The sequence below is a fragment of the Polypterus senegalus genome, chromosome 14, assembly GCF_016835505.1.
Source record: "Polypterus senegalus isolate Bchr_013 chromosome 14, ASM1683550v1, whole genome shotgun sequence".
NCBI lineage: Eukaryota > Metazoa > Chordata > Cladistia > Polypteriformes > Polypteridae > Polypterus > Polypterus senegalus.
The window spans coordinates 12412909-12431940 of NC_053167.1; the positions used below are offsets into that span (position 1 = coordinate 12412909).

Sequence of the window (19032 nt, forward strand, 5' to 3'; positions counted from 1 at the left end):
AATTAGTAATAAAAAGAAAGAAAGAAATATTATTTGGGATACATGTATAGAAACCTTAAGCTTTTTTATAAGGGGTTAGAAATGAAGTCCAAGATTATTTTTTGCTGCAAAATAACCTTTGAAATAATTTAAGGGCCTTTGATTGGGAAGGGATAAAATATTTTACTTCACTGACCTTGTTAATCTTAGATATGGTCCAAATGTACTCAAACGTGAACACCTTGTGTAAAAAGAAAAATGTTTTTAGGACTTTGTACATTTGAACAATGCTTTATGATTAGATACATGGGAGAGGAAATATGGAGCCTAATTATTTTTTTATATATATTTAATGTCAAAAAGGAAAAGATTAAGAATTTACCCGTCCAGATTGTGGATTTCTTTCTTGACTCTACTTGCTATGCTAACTATGAGATGTTCTCTGGAGGTTGCTGGTATACTTGACGATCATATAAGGGAGGGGTACAATGAACAGTATGACAAATTTATTATAATTGACTGAAGCCTTCTTGCATTTTTTACACCAACCTCCACGGAGCATGGCTCTTTAACTAATAAATACTCAACCTTCTCTTTGGTTTTGTTTGTTCTCTATCCTTGGACGTATTTGTCTTCCCTGTAAGGGAGCTATAAAATTTGGCTTTTAATGGGATCAGTTTTAGTTACCCTCTTGCTCCACATCTCCTCTACTTGTGAAAATAAAAACAGCAATATTGACACAAGTGTCAATAAGGGGGGAAGGGTTGGTATAATAAGTATTGGTATAAGTGTTTAATTTTGTTTAAATTTTACATTTTGAAACAAGTTTAAATTTTGGAACTACAGTGGTGTGAAAACTATTTGCCCCTTCCTGATTTCTTATTCTTTTGCATGTTTGTCACACAAAATGTTTCTGATCATCAAACACATTTAACCATTAGTAAAATATAACACAAGTAAACACAAAATGCAGTTTTTAAATGATGGTTTTATTATTTAGGAGAAAAAATCCAAACCTACATGGCCCTGTGTGAAAAGTAATTGCCCCCGAACCTAATAACTGGTTGGGCCACCCTTAGCAGCAATAACTGCAATCAAGCATTTGCGATAACTTGCAATGAGTCTTTTACAGCGCTGGAGGAATTTTGGCCCACTCATCTTTGCAGAATTGTTGTAATTCAGCTTTATTTGAGGGTTTTCTAGCATGAACCGCCTTTTAAGGTCATGCCATATCATCTCAATTGATTCAGGTCAGGACTTTGACTAGGCCACTCCAAAGTCTTCATTTTGTTTTTCTTCAGCCATTCAGAGGTGGATTTGCTGGTGTGTTTTGGGTCATTGTCCTGTTGCAGCACCCAAGATCGCTTCAGCTTGAGTTGACAAACAGATGGCCGGACATTCTCCTTCAGGATTTTTGGTAGACAGTAGAATTCATGGTTCCATCTATCACAGCAAGCCTTCCAGGTCCTGAAGCAGCAAAGAACCCCAGACCATCACACTACCACCACCATATTTTACTGTTGGTATGATGTTCTTTTTCTGAAATGCTGTGTTCCTTTTACGCCAGATGTAACGGGACATTTGCCTTCCAAAAGTTCAACTTTTGTCTCATCAGTCCACAAGGTATTTTCCCAAAAGTCTTGGCAATCATTGCGATGTTTCTTAGCAAAATTGAGACGAGCCCTAATGTTCTTTTTGCTTAACAGTGGTTTGCGCCTTGGAAATCTGCCATGCAGGCTGTTTTGCCCAGTCTCTTTCTTATGGTGGAGTCGTGAACACTGACCTTAATTGAGGCAAGTGAGGCCTGCAGTTCTTTAGACGTTGTCCTGGGGTCTTTGTGACCTCTCAGATGAGTCGCTCTCGCTCTTGGGGTAATTTTGGTCGGCCGCCACTCCTGGGAAGGTTCACCACTGTTCCATGTTTTTGCCATTTGTAGATAATGGCTCTCACTGTGGTTCGCTGGAGTCCCAAAGCTTTACCAGACTGATAGATCTCAATTACTTCTGTTCTCATTTGTTCCTGAATTTCTTTGGATCTTGGCATGATGTCTAGCTTTTGAGGTGCTTTTGGTCTACTTCTCTGTGTCAGGCAGCTCCTATTTAAGTGATTTCTTGATTGAAACAGGTGTGATAGTAATCAGGCCTGGGGGTGGCTACGGAAATTGAACTCAGGTGTGATACACCACAGTTAGGTTATTTTTTAACAAGAGGGCAATTACTTTTTCACACTGGACCATGTAGGTTTGGATTTTTTTCTCCCTAAATAATAAAACCATCATTTAAAACTGCATTTTGTGTTTACTTGCGTTATATTTGACTAATGGTTAAATGTGTTTGATGATCAGAAACATTTTGTGTGACAAACATGCAAAAAGAATAAGAAATCAGGAAGGGGGCAAATAGTTTTTCACACTACTGTATTTTTTAATTATTATGGAACAAATGCAGATAATTTGAATATTATGTTTATTGAGTACATTTCCCTTTGTAATACATTGATTGACTTTATTTTTATAATGACTTGGGACATGTTTTTAATTGAGTGGAAATTGCAACCGCAGCCAAACTGGAAACAGCTATGAAGGAGGACTTGAACATTGTGCTTATCAATTTAAACTTTTACTCTGACTGTTTAAGGACAAATTGACTTAGACAAGCACAGACTGGATTGAAATGACCGTTTGTTTCACTGTTAGCAATATTTTTAATAGGGGTACCCCCAACAAAACAGATCTGACATCTTATGACATATTATTTTTTGGATCCATAAGTAGCTATCAATGAAGAATTAATATGCTGACTATTTAAATGAGCGTTTTTAAGTCTTTACATCTGCAGGTGAAAGCTGTTTTTTCCTAGTGCATTGTAGATGACAGCATTTGAAGTTGAACCAGAGATTGGCCTGTGATAAAGGTCTGCAGATAAACTAATCATCTGACTCCAAGGAGAACCCAGCCATACCAGAGAGGAATCAAATCGTGAATCAGGCCATCGATCAGCTGACTACTGGACAATGCACTTCAATTCCAGTTCCAGGCATCATGGATACCTGCTGCCAAGAGCTCAACTATGCTGGTGATGTTTGAGCCCAAAAGATCATCGTGGATTCCGAACCATAGATGACATCTGCCTACTTGGGTTCTTTTTACCTGGGATATTGGACCCCAACACCTGCTTTAATCCTTATCAGAGAAGAAAATCTGTCATACTTTTACTCTGCAGGGCTCAATGTTCTTGCTGGAGCCTACTTTGACTGTCCACTTGTTTGACAAATAGCAACATCTTTTAAATAAAAATATTTCAACTGTAAAGTTATGAAAGGTATAGAAGGGAAAGCTAATCATTTGTAAGCAAAGCAGAATATAGGGACTCCTAAATAATGTGTGTAATGAATGTTTGCATTAATGGGAATACTACATGATTATTATGAATTTATAGTGGTTAAGAATAGATAGTTTTAGATAAATGTTTTGATATGTCTTCTGATATTTAGTATAAGATAATAAGTTACCTTTAAGGACCAATGATTTTGTTATTTGTAAAGTTAATCAGAATTGAGTCTAATATAACATAAAGGGATCTATTAGAGATTGTTAAGTGGTTGTCATTGCAGGGAAAATGTACTATTACTAGTTAGGGTCAGTCCAGTTTAGATATTCTAGGTTATTGATTGTAGTATTATAGCAAATAATGTAGAGCTTAACATTTAGGTACATTTATTTAATTGAAAGGAATAATAGTAAGCATATGGGATGACACATAACTAGTATTTTGGGGATAAGGGACACCTACTATAGGTCAGAACATCCATAACTTTTAGAATAGGATAAAACAGTTTAGGCTAGCATGTTGATGGTGATACAGGTCAAATGATTAACATCATGGCTTGATGAGTATATATGTTATGGAAATTAGTGAAATTAAGTAATAATTCGGCCCATAGGAGATGGTGTGTCTTATACATACAGTGGTGAATGTGTGGTCTGTGAATTAAAAAGCCCAGATGAAGTCTGAACATCTCTGTTTTGAAATCTGTAATGAGAAGCTTGCGTATAACCCTTGAAATTGAAATTGAAATGGATGTGACCATAAAAAATGACCCAGTGATTTGCATTTTGGAAGGTAGTGTTGACATCTTCCGAAGGGAGGATTGACACCTACTGTCCACAAAATGGTTGCATTAATGTGATAAAGGTGGCTCAAGGTTGAGACCACAGCTGGGTATATATTTGGGCAATTTTATGAATGAGTGTGTTAAGATGTGAGCATGGTGAGGTGTGTAAGGACTTTATCTCTGATTATCATTGTGCACAGCGGTGGCAACCTAAAACTGAGAGTTATTTAAGATAAATATTTATGTCATCTGTATCACCACCAACAATATTATTTGTAGTTTTGATTGTAGATGAACACAAAGAATTAGGTACATTAAATAGTTATTTCGCCATATTCAGGAATTGGGACATACATTATGTGTTTAGTGCAAATCCATTTTAGAAAGGAAAGGTAAAACCAATATAATTAGTATTAGCTTTATTTGAACCTGGGAATCATGGGGATTCATGTTAGTGAAGCAGAAATTACTCTCTTAATGGTATTGTTATATATTTGAATGGTATTATGTTGCTTATTACCAGTTTTCTAATTAGTTATTACTAGAGTTTCTGTCAAACAAGTGTGCATTCAATTTCTTGAACCATGGACGTCTTCAGTTACAGATTTTTATTCTTTTCTTGATGACAATGTGGAGGATGAAATATCAAATCAGAAGAAACTCCTTGGGTGAAGTGCTAGTAACCGCTCCCCAGGGAGGTGACCCTCTACGGTGCGCAAAGTACCTGGGTTGAAGAAAAAATAATTTCACTGGAAAAATATTTCTCCAAGTGAAGAAAAAGCACTTATTATGGACAATTGTTTTATTACTATTATTATTATTTTCTGCTTTAAAATAACACTATTTTGTGACTTCCATGGATTATATGATACTCCTATGATGTTTAAAATTTATATGCACCTGTCATTGATTATGCATATGTTTGACTGTTAGGGTAGGGCCAGGAAGTCTTTTACTCCTCTTAGTTGATTGATGGGGGAGATGTTTGGCTCCTGTGCCACCAGAGGAGGGGTATGGGTGTTGAAGATTGAGAAGAACTGTGAGGGGTCCGTATTGGGCTCTGAAGAAGAATTGAATCAACATCCCATACCTTTCTTTTGGAATCAGGTTAGATGTTGAGGTTTGATTAAACCTCAAAAGGGAGGAATGTAGAAGGAAATTTTTTTATTAGCATAAGAGAATAGCAAATTAGCACATAAAGTCATAAAAAGTAATTAAAAGCTTCTAATACATTAGATTAAGCATAAATTAGAATATAAAAGCAAATACGATAGGTCTAGCAAATGGTTAACTAAAAAAATCAGTTATATTGCATTATTTTATAGGCTTACATTACATTTTCCAAAGTAAAGAAAAGAATAGCTAATTTATGCAGCGAAACCAGTTTTGGACAGGATAAGAGTTTGAGGACACCTGTGATTCAAGGCTAGGAAGAGATAACATGGAAAAGAGGCCTCTAAAAGCAGCTGGATTGATGAATCAGCAGAAAGGCAACAAACGGCCTTTGCTGCAAGCAAGGTCACACTGTAATGCATGAGGAGAAAATCTTAGCAAATTCAGGCTTTAGCAAACATATTAGAAGAATATATTAGCAATTAACTTTAGTGTAGAAGTTAAGACAAATCAAGCATGCCAAGCAATGATCAAATGAAAGCACATACTACACTTCTTTTTAATTAAAGCTTAAGATTCAGGTCACTATAGTAAAAAGTTTGGAAAGCCTAAGAGAGGAAAACCCATATATGGATTAGAAGCCTTGGCCAGTTAGAAAAAATGGGAACAGAATAGAAAGATAGCACATTCCACAAGGAGACCAGTCTAAGGAGATAATAAGGGTTCCCATGGAAACTCAAGATTTGGTCGGATGGGAGTAAAAGGGAGTCAGCGGAGGTAAGCAAACAAGCTCATTAGAGCAAGGTTAGAAAAGATAGGAAATTACATCAGAAAAGCCCAAAGATGGAAAGAGGAAGTCTTCCACCCAGTCTTAGACCAATCAGAATAAGCCAAACAGACACCAAGAGGAACAATGGACAGTTGAACCAGGTGCAGAATGAGCTAATTGAATGAGCCAAAATGATAAGAAATTGTTATAAAAGCTTCAATGGCTGTAATGATCGTCGCTCAGCTCAATTTGGCCGTATTGGGTTGAGTCCTTGTTATTTTTTGTGGTTGATTTATTGCAATAAATCCTTAAAACTCTGTCTGTCTATCTCGAGTCCTAATAGCCTTTATTTTTAGGTAAAAAGCCTTCTGATGATGAATTTTTCGCCACGACAAAGGTCGCGAGTTCGATTCTGCACCACTCCGTTTTGAGAAGTAAACTGCTCTTAGTCTTACTATTTTAGAATAAAAGCATACATTTGATTTCAGTCTGTAACAGCCGGTGTAATTTATAATCCTTGTAAAGGTTAGCTTTTTTTTTTTTTTAATTCACTTTTCATTTTCTCAGTCGCGTTCAGAATCAATCCATACAACCCCATCTGACACGGCTTTTTCACATAAAGACGCGCTATACCTCTGCATTGTACCACGATGCATACTAAAAAACATCCCCTAAGGTTGCTGACACACAAACGCTGGCGAAGCTGCCTTCTTCGTATCTCATCGTCACTTACTTTTCTTTTTATTCAGTTTTATTGAGTGTTCCTGCCAGTCCCCGCATGTTGCTGTATGCTGTTTCTTTTGTACTCCAGGACATGCAGAGGACATGCATTCAGTACAACGTTTGAGTCTTGACTTTCTTTAATCAAGTAAGACTGAAATAGCATGACAAGTACCAAATAATATACCTTCAACCTGTGTTATGTAAGAAATAATATGTTTACAACTGCCTTGACACTTGCTACTCCACACACAGTTGCCAAGAAGTGTTTCAAAGTTTAAAGTAAACCCACTTCATTCTCCATCATCAACACTACATGGTTCCACCAACTTCACATACATTGTCATCAAATCTGACAAAAGCTGACATCCTCATTTCCCAAACTACACAACTCCTTTTGCGCTTTAAAGATTTGATTACAATTCAAAGGGCAATATAAAACTACCATCATAAAACATTTACCATGTTACAAAACTTCTCCAACTCCTTCATACCTTGAAAGAATATTTTAATGTATCTAAAAGTTCAGAATCTCTAAATCACAAATTGCTTTTTATTTTTTCTCTGTCCAAAGAACACAAGACCTCCTTCTATTACCACATACTGTACTTTCAGTGTTTTCATTCTAGTAAGGAAATGATTTGTCTATCATTGCATTTAGTCCGTTGTTCTGAATTTTCAAAAGAAAATATAAAAGCTGATATTTTTATTTAGGGATTTGGCCAAAGTAAAAAATATAAGTTTGATTGCAAAAATTCATGCTCATTTTTCCCTTATTTCTTGAAGATGATAAAATACTTTTAATGCACTGCAGTGCAAGAATTGAACGAGACTGTCTTTTTCTTGCAACAAAAAAACACTTTATGTTTGTCTTTAACACCTCTCTGAGCTCTCTCTACAAAACTCTTTGTTTGCAATAACTGCATGTGAACTCTTCTCTTACTTCGAGGTTTATGTAATTCTTCCCAAGCATGTACTTGGAAGGTCACTCACTGCGGATGTCAATATTTTTTTAAACTTGCGAGATAAGATGTTATAATACAATAATAATACAGATCTTTTCTTCATTAATATACCAAAGCTCTTACCCATTTTTCAGTGAAATTATAAGATTGAGTATTTCTCAAGAAAAAATAAAGCAACATTAGTTAAGACCTCCAAATAAGAATAAATAAAAAAGAATAAAAACATTTTTCTGTACAGAGGTTTATGATTCAAAATAATTGCCATATATCTGAAAGTTGTTTATAATGAAAAGAATAAGAACAATTAAACATTCTCAAGGATCATAATCCTAACATAGCCTCTTAAGAAGTAATATTTCTGTTATCAAAAATTACTGAAAACACAATTATTTTATGTTAAAGAGTCACAAAGCTGTATCTAAAAGAGAAAAGAACAAGTAAAGACTGAATTATAACATGAGCCCGGAGAGCGTTTCACCCACTGTCCTGTTGCATATTTTTTAATGCTATAATTCTGGAGGTGGAAATTCACACTTATATTTGTGCACATCACAGTAACCACTAATGAACATTTTCACATTTCAATGTCACTTAGTTAATCTTACTTCAGTTTGTTTAAGTATTCCATCACAATTAACACTTTCTCTGTACTCACCAAACAAAAAACACGTTTTTGAAATCTCTCCTATTCCACATTAGACATTTTTCATCTCTATCCAAGTCTTTTTTTTTTTAATTCTTTATGTGCATTTGAGGGCAGTTGTTTTTCTATAGTTCCTGAGATTCTGTAAAAATTTCCCCCTTGGGAATCTATCTATCAGAAGGGATCCTACTCCATTAAGCCCTTGAGTTAGGCCCTTAAACTGAAAATTGCTCCAGGGTGGAGTACACTGGCTGACCCTGTGCCCTGACCCCCAAATGTCATGCGAAAAGACAATTTCCCCTCAAGGATTAACAAAGTATATAAAAAAATTAAAATAAAATCTATCTTTCTGATATGATTGGGGGACTGGTGGTCATTTATAATGGAATGGTGTTTGTGTTTGGGGTAAAGTGCATTAAAAGAACAAGGTCAAGTACAAACCTGGTTATCTTTATTTTAGGACAGGAATAGTTGGGAACTCAGAAAATAAAGTTAAGCAAGCAAGCCCTACAGATCACAGTGTATTATTTTAAATGCTACTTGAGAGTAGGATAGTGGTGGATTTGAATTTTATAAGTCTACTCAGCATGTTGTACAGTTCCAGGAAAAGTGATGTGTGAGTCATATACTGTGTAAATAATAAAATGGTGAACTGCAATTCATATTCAAATTGATCTGTATTAGGATATTTATGTCAAGAAATCAATAAAGTACAGTATTGTAAGGAATGAGAGGAATTGGTCAGTGGAGAGGATGAATGGGAAAGATTGTGGCAAAGATGTGGGTGGGTATATTTAACCAATGAAAAAGGGACGGAATGAGATGGTTAAGAAGTTCTCATTGTGGAATTATGTGTAATGTTATTTTTTTATTTGTTTAATCAGTGTTTTGGTCTTGTGGTTTTAATGAATTAAATAATGCATTTAATAAAGTTGGGCGGCACGGTGGCGCAGTGGTAGCGCTGCTGCCTCGCAGTTAGGAGACCTGGGTTCGCTTCCCGGGTCCTCCCTGTGTGGAGTTTGCATGTTCTCCCCGTGTCTGCGTGGGTTTCCTCCCACAATCCAAAGACATGCAGGTTAGGTGGATTGGCGATTCTAAATTGGCCTTGGTGTGTGGGTGTGTTTGTGTGTGTCCTGTGGTGGGTTGGCACCCTGCCCAGGATTGGTTCCTGCCTTGTGCCCTGTGTTGGCTGGGATTGGCTCCAGCAGACCCCTGTGACCCTGTGTTTGGATTCAGCGGGTTAGAAAATGGATGGATTTAATAAAGTTTGTTTTTTTAATAAAAATCTGTCAATCTATGGTTAAAACACTGGTGGTGCACATTCCAACTATTAATTAACCTAAGAAAAAAGGCATATTTCTTCTCTCAACCAGTGTTTGACAGTCACAAAGATCTAATCAACACACATCACATCATCTTCACTAGGCAAAGTTACATTTTGATTTTTAACAGGAAGTGATTATCAAACCTTCTAAACTTTTAGCAATCTGTCAAAGAAAAGGCTCAATAGAAAAAGCATACAAAATAATCTAAACAGTGCCCAAATAATTTTAGCACAACAAACACATTCATACACAACAGCCTGATCAAACTGATGAAACCATCACCAAAACCAAAAAATTTTCCATTTAAGTCACATAATCATTTCTTGTTCCAGTCCATTGATAATCAGAGCCAAATAATCAATAAAGAATAAAATAGAAGAGAAAAGAAACTTGATAGATAGATAGATAGATAGATAGATAGATAGATAGATAGATAGATAGATAGATAGATAGATAGATAGATAGATTTAAGAATCATTTCTTACTGTGCTATTTTAGGCCAGCTGCTCATCCTCTCCATATTTCCTGCTCTCTTGTGTGAGTCTGTTAAAGGAAACTGTTAAGTGGTGTGCAGCCTTTTATCAGGTGATTCTTTGTCAAAGGGAATGCGTGTATGTTTGGGGTGGAGCCATTAGTTATCATCTTCTTTTTGGTGATATAATGTTCCTGTTTCTGATAAACAGCACTTGCTGGAACGCAAATTCTTAAAAGCTCTTCTTGATCTGTTTCTGGGCTAGTATTATCTTTTCTTGTATTTTGTTAAATGCTCCCTGATGACAGGTCCCCTTTATTATTGATTTGACCTGCTTATTCATGTGTTTTAAACCAAAACAATTTTGTTTGTAAAGTTCTATCCGTGGTATCTTAAAGGTCAAGGTATTTTTTTTCACATCTTTAATTGTTAATTTTATTATGGCACACTGGAAATAGTGCAATAATAAACCATTACGATTAGGCTGAATTAAACCTCTGACATTGCTGATGTTAACAGATAGATGATTGTAACATTGCACAATTCTTCACAAGGCCACCAGCAGACAACGCTGAAAACCCACAACTGCAAGTCATCATCAACCAGCGCCTGTCCGAGCCGCATGGTTTAGCGGTGAATGGAATCCTGAACGGACCGTCCCTTGTGTCTTAAAAGCAATGTGGTTCCTGGGTTGTTTATTCTATGACTGTTCAGACTATTTATTTCTTATTATTTTGTTTAAAAGATGTTGTGCACTTAAATGGGCCGGCACCTCGACCAGGGCTTTCAGCATAGGGGACACTGAACTGGATAAATGGATCAGAAAATGTCTGAATGTATGTATGGAGGAATAGAAGGCTGTTATCAGTGGTTTTTAAATTGTCGAATGTGTATTATGGCAGGTGGCACTTGCTGTTCTAATCGGTGGTGACGTGTATGGGTAAAGCTTATAATATACAGTATACTGTAAGTGACTGAGGCAACAGCTCACCTCATAAACCAAAGCATAATGCTCTCAAAACCTCTTAATCTAATTCAGGTTAATGTAGACTGGGGCCTATCCCAGCAGAAAAGGGTCTAAGACATGAAACAGTCCTAAAAATTGTACCGATTCAATGCTTGGCCCCTCATACATATACATATACATATTGCCAGTTAACCCAAACTGCATGCCTTTATGACTGTGGAAGGAAAACCTTGCACATATGGCCAGAATGTGCAGTTTCCACAAAGACAAGGTCCAGACACACAGTACAAACATAGAACTCTAGGTCTGTGAAATAGCCATACTAACCACTGCACCACTTGAAATCATAAGACACCAAGGATAAAAGTGGCCGGTGTTAAAGTTTAACAGGGGAATTTATTTAAAAGAACTACAGGACTCCAGCCATTCACTGTTGAAGACAAGTGGACTGCAAACTACCAAAGGCGCAGTTCTGTTAGCAGTTGGTTCTGTAGAAACGTAAAGACATCTGCAGGGCTTTAGAGGGCATTTTCAGGATTACAGGGCTTGAGGGCACTGGCTTCAATAAATAGTAAGAGTGGCACAGACTCATGCTGTCGTGTACACAATCAAACTCTTTATTCAGGACCAAGGGTGGACCAAATCCTTTAGAGTATGGCACTCTGTTGGGACCATTTAAACCCAAAATCCAACCTGGTGGGACAGCGGCATGGCCGTTATCTCTGCTGCCTCAAGTATCCTAACATCCAAATCATGTTTGAGTAGGGTTTTGGTGTTTACTTCCTTTGTTCCACCGGGTACTCTAGTGTGCCTTCCACACCACTAGATGTGTACATTAGCTTAAGTGGCACCTTTAAACAGTAGTCCTGTGTGTTTAGGTGGGGAAGAGTGGATCAGGTTACAGACTGGCACAGTGCCTTACTTTAGTTCCTGTCTTGCTCACAGTGCAGCTCAGATAAATTACTGCCACTGAGACCCTAAATTGCATTATGGGAGTCTGGCCACTATCAATGTTCACTTTTCCCAATTTAAGGTTTGGAAGAGCAGGACAATAAGACAGCGGACTAACCCTTGAAAGAGCACCAATAAATTGGAATGTATATGTAAAATATTCTCATGTACACTAGGGGCACAAATTAGAACTTAAGACTCTTAAAGCTAGGCCGGCATGGTGGCACAGTAGTAACTAAGTAAGAAGACCAGGGTTTGTGTCCTGGGTCCTCCCAGTGTGAAGTTTGCATGTTCTCCCTGTGTTTGTGTGGGATTAACCTGGGTGATCTGGATTCCTCTGGCATCTAAAGACGCGTAGGTTAGGAGGATTAGTATTTCCTGAACTGGTCCTAGTGTCTGGTAGGGATGTGTCTGAGGATGTCTGTGTTTGTCCTGGGATGGGCTGGTGCCCTGTCCAGGGTTTGTTTCTTCCTTGTGCACTATGCTGTCTGGGATAGACTCCAGCAGACCCCTGTGACCCTGTTCAGGACTAAGCAGGTTAGAAAATGATTGACTGACCTTCAGAACTACTTAATCCAATTTATATTTGCAGTGGAAGCCTCAGCCTTTCCAGGTGGCATTAGTCACAAAGTAGGAACCAATCCTGACTGGGACTGCCAGTCCATCATTTGTGCAAACTATTCACATGCACACTTGGACGGCCGAAATGGAAATGAATAAGAGCCAAACACAATGCAAGTAGGGATGACAAAGGTAAGATAAGACTGTTGTACTCTCACGGAGGTCCCTGTGGACTCCCTTTGTGTCTACATTCGTTCTTTTGTTTCTTTTTTTTTTAGAAATTCAGTTTCTTCACACATTTCAGTTACTTTACTTTCACCCTGTGACTTGTTTGCAATGCTCTGGGTTGATTCCTGCCTTCTCCTTGACACTACCAACATGAGCTTTGGCTTTCTGACACTGAACTGGATTGAGCAAGTTTGAAAATCTATACTAATAAAAGGCAAAGCCCTCACTGACACAGTGACACCAAGGCCCGCGTCCTAAAGGGTTTTGGATTTTTGTGCAATTGAGTTTGACACCCCTGATTTAGTCGACACAAATATCTTTGGTTGGAATGTAACGCAAATTTACTCTTTACATTTGTATGGTGAAGAAAAATTTATGCAATGATGCCTACATTTAACTTACATTCCTACCAAACATATTTCTGTCGACTAAATAAAAATTCCTTCTATTTAAAATTTAAATAGAACTTGAACAGATACGATAGTTCATAATATCCACGTAGACTTGCACATTAGAGTGGGAGTCATACGTTTTAACAAACAGCGTATTGCACTGATACGAAATAGCCTGCCCATTTAATTATTTCGGAATGGATAAATAAATTAAGATTTTGTAAAAGTAATGTTTTTAATTTTTCTTCCTTGATGGATTCTGCCACCCCCAGCAACAGTTGCTCACACCCCAAAGAGTGTATGTATGTGTATATACAGTATATATATATATATATATATATATATATATATATATATATATATATATATATATATATATATATATATATATATGTGTGTGTGTGTATGTATGTGTGTATGTATATGTATGTGTATATATGTAGATATGTATATATATGTGTATATGTCTATATGTATATATGTATGGATATGTATATATATATATATATGTTTATATATATGTGTGTGTGTGTGTGTATATATATATATAGTCACGCACGCGCGAGTAGGAGACCGCGGACGGATTTTAACACACCTGGGAAGACTTGGTACTAACTTTCTCCCTCTGCTCTCTTTTAGGAAAAAAGACGCTCCACCACCATAAGCCGGGATTGCCCGCAGTACGTTACTTCCGCCCTTCCTCCTCCATCTTTTCCTGACGTCACTGATCCCATCCTCCTTCACTGTTCCTTCCCAGCATTCCTCCACTTCCGGCTCCTCCCTCATAAAATGGCCGTCAACGCCATGTTTCGGCGTCGTGCTTATGAACTGTTTAGTTTATATTTTGACCAGTTTTCTTTATTAATTATTGTGGATCGTCTACAATATACGGGGCCGGAAAACCCCAAACCTTTATGTTGTGTCCTTCTCCGTCTTTTACAGTGGCGTAGCCGGCAGGATAGAAGATCCGTACAAATGACCGAAGGACAGGACCTGAACACCGTGCTGCAGGGGATGAACGCCCAACTCCAAGCCCTGCAGCAAGCGCAAGCCGCTACCACCCAGGAGTTGGAGGCTACGAAGGCTAGGTTGGCAGAGGCCCAGCGAGCAAGACCAGACCCACCTAGACCGACGCCTCCCCCTCTGGTACCTATGACAGACATGGACGACGTCGAGTCATACTTGGGCATATTTGAGCGGACGGCCACCTGGAACGAGTGGCAGCGGTCCGAGTGGGCGTCCATTTTAGCGCCCTACCTGAAGGGACCAGCGCAGCAGGCCTATTATGACCTCCCCGAGGAGGAGGCCGCGAACTACAACCTTCTCAAACCGGAGATCCTGGCCCGCTACGGCATCATGCCGGGCCAGCAGGCGGCAGAGTGGGGGAACTGGCAGTTCGACCCGGAAAAACCTGCCCGTGCACAGGCCTTCGAATTCTGGGGCAAGATGGGGCGCTGGCTACAGCCAGAGGGACCCCAGGCCCGGAGAGTAGTGGAGCAGGTGGCCTGTGAGGGCCTGGTCAATGCCATGCCCAGTTCCCTTGCCCAGCAGGTCCGGAGGCATCCATACAAGGAAATGCCAGGTCTCCTGGAAGTCCTCGAGCGTCAGCTCACGGTCCTCCGAGTTGGGGGGGTCAGAATGGTCTGCTCGTGGGAACCAACAGAGACAGGTGGCTACCCCCGAGCCCCCTGGATACGCTGCGGAAGCGCCGCCAAAGCCAAAAGAAAAGCCGGCCTCTCTGCGCTGTTACAAGTGTGGCAAGACCAGCCATCTGCTGCCAACCTGCTGCCAACCTGCTACTTCTGCCAGTCCTGTCCGGAGTGTCAGACCCGCCAGATTCCTAGAAGGGACCGTGCTCCTCTCGTCCCTATACCCCTGATCGACATCCCCTTCGACAGAATAGGGGTCGTCTTAGTAGGACCCTTGGAGCCCTCAACCCGTGGCCATAAATACATATTGGTTATGGTGGATTACGCCACCCGATACCCAGAGGCGGTTCCCCTGCGCTCCGCTAACACAAAAGCCATCGCACAGGAATTAGTTAACTTGTTTTCCACCTCACGGACCAGGGTACACCCTTTACCTCGGATACGTTCAGGGAAGTGGCCAAATTACTCAGAATAAAGCACCTGAAAGCGTCGGTCTATCACCCTCAGACAGACGGGTTGGTAGAAAGATTTAACCAGATGCTTAAGCAGATGCTCCGCAAAGTAGTCAGTGCGGAGGGTAGGAACTGGGTCCAGCTCCTCCCGCTCGTGCTTTTTGCCTACCGGGAGGTACCTCAGGCCTCTACGGGCTTCTCCCCTTTCGAGTTGTTGTATGGGCGACAACCCCAAGGCATTTTGGATATACTAAAAGAGGGCTGGGAAGCTGAGGCCCTTCCCTCCTCTAACATATTGGAGTATGTGGCGCAACTGCGTGACAGGTTCACAAAAATCAGGCCCCTCCTAAAGGACCACGTGAGTCGTGCGTAGGCAGCGCAGGCCCAGTGTTACAACCGCAACTCCGTCCTTCAGGAGTTCCGCCCAGGGGACCGAGTTATAGTGCTCGTTCCTACCTCCCACTCCAAGTTGCTTGCTCACTGGCAAGGGCCGTATGAGGTTAAAGAGAGAAAAGGTCTGGTTGACTATTTGGTGAAACAACCCAATCGTCGTCCAAGTGAGAGGATCTATCATGTAAACTTATTGAAACCCTGGAAATATCGGGAGGAGCTTCCCGACTCCCATAGGTCCCTCTCCCTCTTCTCATGCGCGACTGCCCTTAACCTCGGTGATGAGCTAACACCCAAACAGCGGCAGGAGTTAACGCATGTGATCCGAGCCATCCCCGAAGTAGTTAGCGAGTCGCTCGGCCGGATCTCGCTAATTGCACATGATATAGTCACAGACCCTGGCGTGATCGTCCGGGAGAGACCCTATAGACTCCCGGAGGCAAAACGCGCTGAAGTGGAATTAGAGGTGCAACGAATGTTGGATATGGACATTATAGAGGAGAGCCATAGCCCCTGCTCCAGCCCTATCGTCCTCGTTTCCAAGCCAGACGGCTCCTGGAGATTTTGTAACGACTTTAGATGTCTGAACCAGGTCTCCAAATTCGATGCCTGCCCGATGCCCCGCATTGATGACCTGCTTGAGCGGCTGGGTACGGCTCGATACTTGACTACTCTTGACATGACCAAAGGGTATTGGCAAATTCCCGTAACGGCATCCGCAAAAGACAAAACGGCCTTTAGCACCCCTAGTGGACACTGGCAATACAAGGTCCTCCGATTCGGACTGCACGGGGCCCCCGCAACCTTTCAAGGTCTGGTGAATAGAGTGCTGAAACCCCACCAGTCCTATAGTGCCGCCTACCTGGATGACGTCGTCATCTATTCCGGCACCTGGGAGGAACATCTATTGCAGGTCTCTGCTGTCCTCATGACACAAGCTAAAGCCGGCCTCCGCATAAACCCTCGAAAGTGTTTTTTTGGCTTGAAGGAGGCCAAGTATTTTGGCTACCTTGTGGGACGGGGACAGGTGAGACCAGTGTTCAAAAGTTAAAGACATCTTGAAATGGCCCCATCCAAATACCAAGAGGCAGGTGCAAGCTTTCTTGGGGTTAGCGGGGTACTACCGCCGGTTCGTACCCCGTTTCTTCGAAAGGGCCGGACTCTTGACCAATTTAACAAAGAAGGGCGCTCCCTTATACGTGGTGTGGAATGACTAGGCGGAACATGCATTCAGTGACCTAAAGAAGGCCCTTACATCGGCACCTGTATTAAGGATGCCCGATTTTGGGCTCCCTTTTATTCTCCAGGCCGACGCTTCGGACACAGGCCTAGACGCCGTGCTGAGCCAAAGCGTCGATGGTGTCGAACACCCCGTAATGTACCTAAGCCGGAAACTGATGGACCGGGAGACCCAGTATGCGGCGGTGGAGAGGGAGGCCTTGGCCATTAAGTGGGCAGTGACCCACCTCCGTTATTACCTGCTGGGTTGCGAATTCACTCTGGTGACTGATCACGCTGCACTTCATGTCCCTGCATAAAAAGTCGAACCCGCGGGTCACCAGGTGGTTTCTGGATTTACAACCGTATAAGTTTACTGTCACTTATCGGCGGGGTACCCTTCAGGCCAATGCCGATGCTCTCTCTCATATCCACGACCTCTCGGTTAGGTCCGCCCGACCTGACGGTCTTGGGCTAAGGAGGGGATCGTGTCACGCACTCGCGAGTAGGAGACCGCGGACGGATTTTAACACACCTGGGAAGACATTCGCTGGCAAGGAATGGCGGGGTACTAACTTTCTCCCTCTGCTCTCTTTTAGGAAAAAAGACGCTCCGCCACCATAAGCCGGGATTGCCCGCAGTACGTTACTTCCGCCCTTCCTCCTCCATCTTTTCCTGACGTCACTGATCCCATCCTCCTTCACTGTTCCTTCCCAGCATTCCTCCACTTCCGGCTCCTCCCTCATAAAATGGCCGCCAACCCCATGTTTCGGCGTCGTGCTTATGAACTGTTTAGTTTATATTTTGACCAGTTTTCTTCATTAATTATTGTGGATCGTCTACAATATACGGGGCCGGAAAACCCCAAACCTTTATGTTGTGTCCTTCTCTGTCTTTTACAGTGGCGTATATATTGTCACACATGCACGAATAGGAGACTGCGGACGGACCTTAAAACGCTTCGGAAGACGTTCGCTGGCAGGGAGTGGTGGGGTACTAACCTTTCTCCTTTGTTTTCTTCCAGGAAAAAAGACGCTCCGCCACCATAAGCCTTCCCGCAGTACGCTTACTTCCGCCCTTCCTCCGCCATTTTTCCTGACGTCATCAGTCCCATCCTTCCTCACGGTTCCTTCCCAGCATTCTTCCACTTCCGGCTCCTCCCTTATAAAATGGCCGACGCCTAGAATGGCGTCGCGCATATGAACCTGTTTGTGTTTGTATTTGACCTGAGTTTTCTTTTTTGAATTGTGGATTGTCTACAATATACGGGGCTGGAAATCCCCAAACCTTTATGCTGCTTATTTTTGCATCTTTTACAAAATATATATATATGACAGCAACACTCATCACTCACAACAGTGACAAAACAATTACATTGACAATCATGTTACGTTATTTTCAAAATGTTTCCTTTTCTTTTTCATTACTTCTTTAACACACTACTTCTCCGCTGCGAAGCACAGGTATTTTGCTAATCTTTAAATAAAGCGTGGGCATTCAGATCTGAAGGCGAAATAAAGAGACCCTTATAAACCAACCTTGGGAGAGGGTCTCAAAAAAGGAATGCACAAGCTCAATGATCGTTTATGTGGGACTGTACCATGTACTGAGGGAGCCTGAACCTAATCTTGCGGTTTTCAAAAGCACTTTATTGACTGTAGACAATACTGCATTCTGGGAAGGCGCCTTATAATATTAAGATTTATTGCAACCATAGTGCTGCTCACAAGGGATTTTCTAAATCCATTAATAAAATTGCTTTTCAGTAGGCTTCTTTTGGTTCAGTTTTACTCACATATGGCTTCATTCAGTTTACTCTTTTCCCCTTAAAGAAGATCGACTAGCAGCACTATTTATAATTTACAAACACATAATAATTAAATGTAATGGCATGCACAATTTTGATCAATTTTCAGAAATTGTTTTTTCCAATACTTGGTCAACAGAATCAATCAAAATCAAACATTAGTAAGTTTTTAATTTCTGCATTGTGTAACTTGAATGAGGTAGAAGGTAACATCAATCCATTTCTGTTAGTATTTGGTGTAAGTGGTCTACTTAGATATTTCATTGTGACAGTCTCACAACTGGGGATGCACATTGAGACCTTTTGAATAGTTTTGTG

General features: G+C 40.7%; 1 protein-coding gene across 3 annotated transcripts in view; it reads right to left on the bottom strand.

The window, feature by feature from the left end:
* Positions 1-10167, bottom strand: part of LOC120515014 (osteoclast stimulatory transmembrane protein) — a 45653-nt gene extending 35486 nt beyond the window's left edge. For all 3 annotated transcript variants that reach the window (XR_005630565.1, XM_039735700.1, XM_039735701.1), the window contains exon 1: positions 10113-10167. Coding sequence is in view for 2 of the 3 variants with exons in the window: in XM_039735700.1 (XP_039591634.1) it covers positions 10113-10147 (35 nt within the window). In the remaining variant the exon portion in view is untranslated. The remainder of the gene's footprint in view (positions 1-10112) is intronic.
* Between the last annotated feature and the right edge of the window lie 8865 nt (positions 10168-19032).